The sequence below is a fragment of the Centruroides sculpturatus genome, unplaced genomic scaffold, assembly GCF_000671375.1.
Source record: "Centruroides sculpturatus isolate CEXI.00-Female unplaced genomic scaffold, Cexi_2.0 scaffold128, whole genome shotgun sequence".
Taxonomy (NCBI): domain Eukaryota; kingdom Metazoa; phylum Arthropoda; class Arachnida; order Scorpiones; family Buthidae; genus Centruroides; species Centruroides sculpturatus.
Genome location: NW_019385268.1, coordinates 465,436 through 477,858, shown reverse-complemented (window position 1 = coordinate 477,858; position 12,423 = coordinate 465,436). Strand labels below are relative to the sequence as shown.

The following is a 12,423-nucleotide window of genomic DNA, read 5'->3' as shown; positions in this document are numbered from 1 at the left end:
AAAAAGGGTCTCCTTACTGCTTTTTTTTTTTCCAAGTCGACCTCATCTGACCAACTCCTCAAGGTATTTCGCTATCAGCCTTCTCCTTCCCTGTATATACAAATTGTTTTGCTCATGTATTCCATCGTATTTCCAAGTGCTATCCAACAGCTCCCCTTTGCAGCTCATGTCCTCCTTTTTCCACTTTCAAACCTCCAATCATCCCACCCTCCTAACTTTTCTTCAAATCACTCTCCTTCCTTCCTTCACCCATCTTTCTTATCTTTTAGGGCTACATCTTTGAGTACAGCCTTTTCTTTCACATGTATGTGAGGTGTTTGTTATCCAAATATAAAAATCTTTCACTAAAGTGTTCGTTAACCAATCACCCACTGTATATAGTTTTTAAGTTAGTGAACTAGTATTAATTCAGTATGTTAAGACATTAATAACAGTTAATTTTTGTTTTTTTCCATGTTTTTGGCTTATTGTTGTAGGTTTTTATTTTTAGTGTCTTAAATATATTTACTTATACAATTAAATATATGAAATTATTATTGTTATAATAAAATAAACATAAAAATGATTTAAGATCATACTGTTAAAATGTAATAATTCTAACACGGTGACTGCCTTACAACTCATAGTTGGCAATCTGATACTGAAAGACATCTAAGAATTATATAATAAAATGCAGCCTAATCTTTAGTGCCAGAAATTAGTATATTTTAACAAATAAACATAAGTAATAGATAGTTATCATCTGAAATAAGACTGAAAAATACCACCAGATAACAAAATATTTATTCACAGAAAAATAATAAAAACTAACTAAAACAGTGTCATTAAAATTCATGGAAAAAATGTATTTGATAAATTTTGTTGATAAACTTTTCCTTACAAAGAGCTAGTTTATCTTGGCACATTAAGCAATAATACCATTTTTCAAAGCATTGTATGAGTCCAACTGGAGATTAGTTTGAAAACCTACAAAACATTGTTTTCATGACATTTTTTATCATTTGTAAGTACTCAACACAGCTTGATCAGACATATGAGGAAAGTCCGATATTAAAGGTACAGGCTTACTGAAAAAATTTTTCATATGCCAATTACAATAAAACTCAGATTTTTGGCAAAAATAAGAATCCTATTGCAAATTTGGTTGAAAAATAAATGTTATAAATTATGCAATGTATACAATAATACATCTAATTGAGAACACATTGGCAATCATTTCATCCAATGTAGATACTATGATAGTCAACATTGTAGAATAGTTTTCAGAATGTTAAAAAAATAAATAAATTTTAGATAACTGTAAAAATAATGATATAAAAACTATTGTTATTTCTATAAATTGACATTACTAAACATAAGTTGTTGCAATAGCTATAATAAGCAAAGAGTCTAAACCAGCGTTTCTCAAAGTGGGCGATAACGCCCCCTTGTGGGCGCTGGAGGCTTTCAGGGGGGCAGTAGAAGGCTCAAAGAGAATTGGGGGGCGTTAAGGAAATATAGAGGGGCGACGACAGACAAATTCTATATATAAAAATTCGACGGAATATATATAAAATGTTGACATTTTTATATATTTTTTATTTTTTATTGAAGGTCACAACTTGAATATTTCTAACACATTGACTTTTATTTTAGCTCAGCGTTTCTCAAAGTAAGCAATAACGCCCCCCATCTGGCGCGATGAATAGATCTATGATAGAGGCAGGGTATTGAACGGTGACCAAAGGCAAAATTGGGGCTGATAAGAGAAACATTGGGTTTAATGGTTTCCAGATGATGAGAACAATGTACAGTAAGGGCACAAAGTGTGAGATTCATAGAAAAGTTTTCCTAAGAATATTTCCAATCCTTTTCTCACACAAGAGAAAATGGGGGCATTGGGTATAACTTTATGGAACAAAGGGGGCGGTGGATCGAAAAAGTTTGAGAATCACTGGTCTAAACTAAGTCTTGAGAACAAAAAATAGTCTGAAAATTTTTAGTGTTTTTGAAATAACACATCATCATTTTAAGAATTTAAAGATATAAAAATATAGTTATGTATAATTTAGTTTTTAATATTATCAATATAATGATACCGTGTTATATATAGAACAAATCAATGTTATTTCTATAAAAAAAATCCAGCAACAAATTGTTTAACTTTCTTGACAACATCTAAACTGCATGTGTAATGCCATCTATTATAATATTTTATTATTAAAAACTTTTTATATTTTTAATTATTATAAAATGGCTTAATTTTCAGGGTAGGGATGAGTTTTATAAAAAACCTATAAATTCTAATAACGAGTAAAATCTTCATTAAGTCTGACCCTACTTGAGATATGACACACAACCCCCTTGACCTTTAACCAGTAAAATTTAATAGTATCAATTCTCCTAATGCTCAAACCTCCCTGCAAAATTTTAGAAATTTTCCGCAAAAAGCACAAGAGTTATTAAGCTTCGAAGAGTGTTAACAAAATCATGCCCCCCCACACAGACTAACATCTATACACACAAAAAAACACCCAAATTTTTTTGCATTTTACTTTTCAAGGTCCTGAGTCCAAAAATATAAAAATCTTAGGGTGTCATTTTTGACCAATTGCCATGCTTTCTCTTTGTCATATATAACAGCCAGGAAAGTAATGAAATATTTCTCAAATGAAATGTGCTTATATTTACAGATTCTGTAATACAAATAGATTTATAATTAGTATATATTTGGAAATTAAAAGATTCATCAATCTAAATGTCTATTATGAGTAATTGAATTTCAAGAGTTCTATGGAATTCTTCCTGATTTCAGCTGTATTTTGGAAGCTTAGTGATATCTTAACAGAATGTAAAATTATATTAAGCTTTTATAATAATTTATAATAATAAACAGAGAATTTTGATTTAACATTTTACAAAAATATTTAGTTATTAAATTATTAATTTTTTATAATAAAATATATTATTATTACTTACTACTTTTTGTTCATCAGGTACAACTGCATGCCATATTGAAACAAATGACAAGCGTACACTACTATTTGGATCAAATTGATATCGATACAATTTAGGAACAATAATTGGTAAATATTCTTTAAGCTGACTTTTAGCTTGCTGAGCAATAATTCCAAATCCAAATGCAGCTCCCTGTAAAATATTAATTAAATCTAAATTTTAATTTAACATTTCATTTCTACACCAGTTAATTTACATTTTTATTATATATTTGTTTAAGAAAATTATTTTTTTGTAAAGCAGGAAAATATTTATAAATATTTATAAAGTCTAAATTTCTATAAAAACAACAAATTATGTGTAGTTTGAGGTAATTCCCAAAATTATTTAATTTATAAACAAATTATTCAAAAGAATGAAAATTTAAATCTCAATTGCAGTTAAACTGCAATTGAGATTTAAATTTTCTGATAAAGTGATTAGAGGGATGTGTTATTGTTGCCGATGGTGTTGGCGTGTTTTTTTGTAGAGTGTATTGAGTCAAAGTGGTTGGTCTTGTTAATACTTGGCATGTTATTATTGGAGAAGTGGAGGTTTATTAATAGATTAACCTTGGTTTTGATTGTGTTCTTGTTATTTATGGCCAGAATTGAGTAAAACCCAGGGCCATTAATCCATTTGCCACAATAATTTGGCCAGTTGGATATGCAAAGAAGAAGCATGGCAGGCCGCATAAAGATAATTCCAAAGTACTTGACAAAGTTAATCAACTAGAGGAAATATTAGGTGAAGATTTCGAGCAAGCTGAGCAAGAATTTAGTAAATCTAATTCAAGTGATGTGAGAAATACAAAAATACAAGACTATTTTGCATCGGTTTGAGAAACGGATTTACAAATACTAGAAGAACCTCAGTGCTCCTTAAAATTGATTTATGAGTTAATTCGGGATAAATTTTCCCAGTTGAACGTGGAATTACAAGCAATCAAAACAGAAGTTAATTATTTGAAACAAGCAAATAAGGTTAGCCAACTGGAAACCACAAAAATTACTCAAAAACTAGAAGAAATGGAGTTAATAACCAAAGAAAATTGTCAGATTAATTAAAGGTATGTTAGAATTTGATCAATATCAAGATCAAATTCTAACATACCTTTAATCTGACAATTTTCTTTGGTTATTAACTGAAAGAACTAATAAAAATATTGTAATTATAAATTTTTCATTCAAATCTACAGAATATTTAAAAGAATTAGAACAATTTATTAACATAGATCTAGGTATATTAAATAGCTCCATAGAAAGTTTAGTCATGTTATCTGATAATAATGTTAATCCTATGGTGAAAATTATGTTCGATTCTGTGCAAGATAGAAATATAAGTCTTAAAGAATTCTGGGCAAAGAAAGCTAATTTTAATATAGATAAAAGGAAAAAAATTATTTTTTCAGCTGATCTGTGTAAAAGATCTAGGATAAGAAGGAAAAAATTGTAGGCTCATCAAGAAAAGGCTAAGGGAAATACAATAAAAGTTAGAGATGTTTGTTATATCTGTGGAAACAATGTTTATACATATGATGTTAATCTAGATAAAATTATCCAATTAAAAGATTTTTTAGGAACAAACTAAATTGAATACCAGCTATGACTTCAAAAATTCCTTTTGATATTATGGGTTCTATTGATATACATAATAATTTAATAAGAAAAGTAGAAGAGGATAACAATCAAAATTGCAATATACAGTGACCTATAGTAACTAATGCTAACTCAGTTGAATTTCCTAATTTGAGTTTAGCAACCATAGGCGACAAGTTTAAAGTTTTAATTAGGTTTTGGAATATTCAAGGGCTACAGGCAAAAATACACAAAAATACCTTTTGTGAATTCATATTAGTTAATTACATCATTGATCTTACAGAAACTTGGATCACTAATTTGAAAACAGAAGATAAAGAATATTTGAAACAACAATTTATAGTAATAGAAAGCAAAGCAGAGAACAAGTAAATTTGGTCGCCCTTCTGGTGGATTATTGCTTTTCATAAGAAATCATCTAGGTGAGTTGAAATCATGTAAAATAGAAGATAAATATACATTTGTAGAAATAAAACTTATACAGTCTTTTAGAACTGTTTGGGGAGAATCACAATTGGGTGTTATACTCATTTACTTCTCACCAACAACAGACAGAAAAACTAAATTATATGAAATTCAAAATATTATGACTCAGAAATTGAACATTATTAATTTTTGATTTATAGGTGGTGATGTAAATGCTCAAATAGGTGAAGAAATGGACACAAAATATAAAAGTAGTAACATACTAATGAATAATGTTAGAAAATCCAAGGATAAAACAACTAATCAGAAGGTTTAATATTACTCAATTTTGTGCAAGCCAAATGATCTTTATATCCTGAATGGTAGATTAAATGGCGATTGTCCTGCTGAATACACTTATATATCCCATTTCAGTAAATCTATAATTGATTATGTTATTTGTTCAGATTTTGTTTTAGATGTCTGCAAAAAGTTAAGTGTTTTGAAGATTGATGAGTCTGATCATTTTCCGGTGCAGTTAGAACTTAGTGGAACTTTAGAGGTTGATGAAAAACTACAGAGATTCAAACAAGGTCAAAAACTGAGATATGAAATTGAATGACATTTAAATATGATTAAATTTAAGAATGAAATCGATAACAAAGTTTGAGACATTTTAGATCTAGAGCATACTAACATACCCACAGAAAATTATGATAACCTAATAAGGTTAATTCATTCATATTGATTTAATAGTTGTACAAAGAAGTATAAAATAAATTACAAACAATGTTGGTTTGATAATAGTTGTTATTATTGCAAGATTAAAAAATAGCAGAGCCTACAAAAATTCAGAAATACGAATACTGATCAAGCTCTGAAGCTGTATTTAGACAACAAGAAAATTTACTCAAATTTTTGTGAAAAAGAGGAAATATTTTTCAGAAATGAGCGATCTGTTGACGAAAATAGAAGACACAAAAAAATTTCTGGAACGTCATAAATAAATTTCGAAAAACTCCAATATATAAAGACATTAATTGTCCAATGTCATTTAGCAGCTGGAGTCAATATTTTAAGGATTTCTCTAATACATATAAAAATAATAATAAAAGGATTACTGTTGAACTGAATTCACATTCAAATCAACCATATGAAGAAGTTTTTAGTGTGGAAGGTCTAAATAGTTGTATTAATTTAATTTAAAAAAGTAAAAGAAAAAACTGCCCCTGGTTTTGATATAATTACCACTTATATAATTAAAAATCTACCAACAGATATTATAAAGTTTTTGGTTAGGCAATTTAATGGATTTTATAATTTAGGTGTAATCCCTAGAGATAGGAATATTGTAATATTTGATATGTTATTTAAGAAAGGTGAAAGGAATCTACCAACAAATTACCGACCTATTGCTCGCCTGTCTGGGTTTCATAAAGTTTTTACATCTGTTTTAATGCAAAAATTCATCAACTGGGTTGACAGAAATAATTATAGGAATGAAACACAGTTTGCATTTATACGAAATGGAGGTACACAAATGGCCCTTTTTACTCTAATTGCACTAGTACAATTGCAATTATGTATACAAAAACTCACTACTCACCACACCTATATATCAAACACAAACACTGAACCAATTTACGGTGTGGAACGATCGACTAAACATAAAAAACAAACGTTTTCGAACCCCTTCTGGGCTCTTCATCAGGTTTTAGCTCGTAAATCCGATTGACGAATGTTGTTCCAATAATTTCGTTCCTGCGATCGAATAGTTCTTTTAAAATTCGATGTCGCGCATGCCGTTCGAATTTAACGAATGTCGTTAACGGAAGCCATTAACAAGTGATGTTCAAATAAGATCGTTCTTGAGTTCGAACAGTGCTATAAAATTATCCGATGCGCATGCGTGACATGTCCGCCTTCTCAGTTATAACGAGCGGTTAAAGCGTGCTATGTATCAACTCTTGCCAGGCCAACGACAAAAGCATCTCCTCTTTAAAATTTATGCACGTGGTTTCGATAGAGGATTTAAAGATGTGCATCGCCTCTAACCATTTGAGATGATCATTGGGAGGCGCACCAAGGAGGAGATTGGCCCTAGTAAAGTCAGCAACTATGCCCGGGTCTGTTGCGTATGTTGCGAGGGCCGTGCTGGTTCTTCCGTGACGAATGTCTGCCTGATGTTCCTGCATTCTGACACCTATGGATCTTTTAGTAGAGCCTATATATACTAAGTCCTTATTGAATCTATTATCTCTCAAAGGGACACTATAGACTCCCGGTCTTCTGTTGGAGTTAGGAGGGTCCTTCCCATTCGTTAAGATGTTAAAAATAGTAGGACACCTCCTGTAAGCAATACTTATTTGGCGCTTCTTGGCGATCCTATCGTATATAGCTCTTACATATGGGTTAAAGGTGACGGGTATCCGTTCTATGTCTTCCGGATCTTCTGATCTCTCATTGTGCCTGTCTACCGACCTTTCGTTAACTGCATACATCCAGCTATAATTCTTTATCATCTTACGTTTGGCTTTGCGATAACCATGTTCCGCGGCTACTCGCATTATATACGCTAGCTCTTTATCACGAGCCTGTATGTTAGAAGAATGTGTGAAGGCTCTTCTGATTATTATTATTTTTTGGGAAAATGTGCCTGACATAACAACCTTAGTAGACGCTTTTAATAATAACCCATATGGGTTGACGCTTGAATTGGAACAATCTGACACCACTGAGGTCCATTTCCTGGATATAAGTATTAGGTTAGAGAAAGATGGCATCCACACTGCGGTGTATCATAAACCAGGCTCTAAGTCTTCGTACATCCCGGTAGGATCTGGCGATCTGGTACCCTACAAGACTGCGGCATATAAAGCCTTAATCAGAAGAGCCTTCACACATTCTTCTAACATACAGGCTCGTGATAAAGAGCTAGCGTATATAATGCGAGTAGCCGCGGAACGTGGTTATCGCAAAGCCAAACGTAAGATGATAAAGAATTATAGCCGGATGTATGCAGTTAACGAAAGGTTGGTAGACAGGCACAATGAGAGATCAGAAGATCCGGAAGACATAGAACGGATACCCGTCACCTTTAACCCATATGTAAGAGCTATATACGATAGGATCGCCAAGAAGCGCCAAATAAGTATTGCTTACAGGAGGTGTCCTACTATTTTTAACATCTTAACGAATGGGAAGGACCCTCCTAACTCCAACAGAAGACCGGGAGTCTATAGTGTCCCTTTGAGAGATAATAGATTCAATAAGGACTTAGTATATATAGGCTCTACTAAAAGATCCATAGGTGTCAGAATGCAGGAACATCAGGCAGACATTCGTCACGGAAGAACTAGCACGGCCCTCGCAACATACGCAACAGACCCGGGCATAGTTGCTGACTTTACTAGGGCCAATCTCCTCCTTGGTGCGCCTCCCAATGATCATCTCAAATGGTTAGAGGCGATGCACATCTTTAAATCCTCTATCGAAACCACGTGCATAAATTTTAAAGAGGAGATGCTTTTGTCGTTGGCCTGGCAAGAGTTGATACATAGCACGCTTTAACCGCTCGTTATAACTGAGAAGGCGGAGATGTCACGCATGTGCATCGGATAATTTTATAGCACTGTTCGAACTCAAGAACGATCTTATTTGAACATCACTTGTTAATGGCTTCCGTTAACGACATTCGTTAAATTCGAACGGCGTGCGCGACATCGAATTTTAAAAGAACTATTCGATCGCAGGAACGAAATTATTGGAACAACATTCGTCAATCGGATTTACGAGCTAAAACCTGATGAAGAGCCCAGAAGGGGTTCGAAAACTTTTGTTTTTTATGTTTAGTCGATCGTTCCACACCGTAAATTGGTTCAGTGTTTGTGTTTGCAATTATGTAAAAAAAGACAAAGTTTTTGTATTATTCTTGGACATAGAAAAAGCATTTAATTCAGTGGTAATTGCAGCATTGCAAAGGAAGCTGATTAATTATCAGGCAGACATTTATTTAGTGAGAATAATAGGAGAGTTATTTGGCCATTAAAAAGTGATAGTTAAGCAAGAAAACAGCAAGTGGCCTGCATTAGACATAGAGAGAGGATTATTACAAGGGGACCCCTAGTCCCCCCATTTATTTAAGTTTTTTACATTTGACATATAATAAATGAATGTTTTTAACAAGAAGACAATGGTTTTACTTTCAATGGTCAAATTGTTCACGCCATATCTTATGCTGACAATGTTGTTATAGTTGCACCAACAGCTGCAGTTTTACATAGGAAGATTAAATCATTACATGAATACTTTGATAAATTAAAACTCAAAATTAACCCACGTAAATTTTCTATAATGGTATTTCAGAATGGGTCAAGGATCTCCAAGAAAAGAAAGAATTTTACCTGTACAACGAGTTCAAGATAGTACAGGAAATAAAGTTTTTGGGAATAATTCTGACACCAACTTTATCCTTCGAAAAACATTACAAAAAAATTAAGGCCAAGTCCATGTTATTGGCCAACAATATGGTGAAATTGTTTATGATTACTATACTAAAGAATATAATTGTTCATTTTAAATTGTTTAATTCAATAATTATCAATCAGTAGGGTATGCATCATTGATTTGGGGACTTTCAAGTTATAAAAAATTTGACATTATACAAAACAAATTTATTCAAAAAATTTTTACCCTGGAGTATGATACCTGGTTTTGCTCTCAGACTAGAACTAAATTGGTTTAAACTAAGTCCTTTCTTTATAAAAAGATTTATTAATTTCCTATTTATGATAGGGGGCTGTGTCAGAGCTGTCAAGTGTCCGAGTGAACTTTTTTTGAGAGGTTGGTAGAACAAGTTTGGGATGGAAATAACAAAAAATTACGCAATGTGGTATGTACAAATTAGAGCTGTTGACATTAATTTAACATTGGGAATGATTAAAATACTATTAATAATTGCCGGAATTGAAATAAATCCTGGTCCTCTCCCCCGCTCACCACTTCGGTCAAGTCAGTTGGATATGCAAAAAAGGGGGCGGGGTAGACCTAGGAAGGAAAGTCACAAGGATGAAGAAAGGGAAACACAGTTACTGGAAATTTTAAGTGAGGAATACCAAATTGAAGAAAAGGTCGAAAGAAATAATGGGACCCCGAGAAATTCGAAAATTCAGGATTATTTTAAACCGGCAAGAGAAACCGAAAAACAAGGTATTGACGATTCACAATATACATTAAGATCTATATATGAATTAATTCAGGAAAANGTGTAGTTTCGCAGAATTAGCAGCAAGGTCACGTATGTGGGCATGCCGACGAAACCCGAGACAAATTTTTTGCAAAAGAAATCAATGAAAACTGAAACCGAGGTATTACTGTATTTGCAGAAGACAAATGAAATGATGGAAGGTGACAATTGTTTACAATATTGATGTATCAGCTTAATACAGTAAGTAAAGGAAAAAATGTTAGTAATGTAATGGTAGTAAAAATATGAGAGAGACTAACAAAGACAAAAAAAAATTTTCTGTCCAATAGGGTTTTGGTGAATATAGGGTCTTTGCGGGAAAATTATAAAGTCTTACTAAAGAAATTCATAGACCCTAACATTATTGGTTCTACGGAAACCTGTATGATAATTTGAAGTGACAGTTAAAGTTAATAATTAATAAACACTTGATCATAGTATTTAGTAAAGCAAAAAATGAAGAAACAAGAATAAATTAATCGACTATGTTGAAGTAGCTATCATAAATATAAATTTAATAATGAAAATAAGATCTATGTAATGTAAAAACATTGAGATATTGTATATGGAATAATGAATAAATTTGAAGTGTTTTTAAAACGGGTAAAAAGGTACATACTGTATGTAATGTATAAGTTAAAATATAATTAGATGTAAAAATAAATCTGTGTAGATAATCAAGAAATTGTGAAATCCAACCACCCTGATTGTAACAGATGGAAGGCGAATGCTCATAGAAAAGTTAATTTATGTAAAGTTCTAATAATTGTATAAACATCCCCCTTGTAACAGGCTATTGCCTATTACGTTAATAAACATTCTATTCTATTCTATTCATGATAAGAGATAGCGGAAATATATCTTCTAAACTGCTGATTTTGTTATATAAAAAATCCTGCCAGGTTTCACAGAGAAGATCATGGATGGATCAAATTAAAAGTATTGTTAATACCTATGGAATCTCTCTAGGTCCTCTGCTAGTAAAATCTGAAATTAGTGAATTACTAAAATCTCATTTAATTCAAAATTCACTTGAAGTTTTATTGCTACAAAATATCAAAGAAATGTATAATCAGAATAAACCTGAATGGTATAGTTTATTACTGGAATACTCTTTTATCAATAGTTATATGTTAACAAATATTCCTTTTGTAATTAAAAAATTTTTCATTCAACTCAGACTAAATAAGAACCTGATCATGGTCAAAAATAAAATCTATGAATTTTCTAAAACCAGTTGTCCAAGGTACAATGGAATATTGACCAAATTTCATTTGTTTTGTGAGTGCAAGGAGGTTCAAGATTTAAGATCTAAAGTGGGTCTTAGCCAATTAAACAATTTATTGGATGAAAATAAAATGTATCAATTTTTCCATTCAGCTAATACTACTACTATATACAATTTTTATAATTTTATAAAAAAATTTTTTTGTAAGTAATTGTTTCAATCTAAATTTGTCTAATTAAGTTACACATATTGAGGCCATGTATTCATTATCAGTCGGTTAAATAATTACCAGTCCTATTGGGTTGATAAACTGTAATTTTTGATGTTATGTTTCTCGAACACCCTTTTGTAACAGGCTAAAGGTCTAATATGAATAATTAATATATTTGAATTTGAATAGTGAAATAAAGTAATTATTTATACAGTTTAATAATAAATTATTAGTAAATTATATAAATAATGAGTTAACATTTTATGGCCTATCTATCTATGACTTGTGTGCAATTTGACCTGTCAATCAAAAAGTTTGGACATTATTGTATTAGGCCAATGCATTAATGTACTGTACAGTAGACCCCCCTATAATGCAAGTTCATATAATGCAGATTTGTATATCACAGCGAAAAAATTGCGACTGTATTCGTATAAAGACGCTAAAAGAGACTCGTAAAATGCGGTAAAACGTCATCGCCGACTCATGTCGCAACAGGATTGGTTGAATCTGGACCAATAGTGGACAAGCAGCCGAACTACTTACACACTATGGAGAGTTTAGGTGGGTAAGTTGAGTTTACTATCGTCTGTACAGTATATAAATTAGGTACTGTAAGTCTAATACAGTACTGTAATTTTATACATTTCTTGTGAAAAAAACATTTCTTATTGAATGGCCATAAAAATTATTTCTATTAATGATGTCTCCAAAGTTCAACGAATTTTTCGCAGAAAAATAACTTATCAGAAAACGCGCC

The 12,423-nt window shown here is 31.7% G+C and overlaps 1 protein-coding gene across 1 annotated transcript in view; it reads right to left on the bottom strand.

The window, feature by feature from the left end:
• The window catches only part of LOC111636903 (proteasome-associated protein ECM29 homolog), a 67,492-nt gene that overhangs the window by 25,581 nt on the left and 29,488 nt on the right, over nt 1-12,423 (bottom strand). The window contains exon 6 of the mRNA XM_023382293.1: nt 2,959-3,129. Coding sequence (XP_023238061.1) covers nt 2,959-3,129 — 171 coding nt within the window. The remainder of the gene's footprint in view (nt 1-2,958; nt 3,130-12,423) is intronic.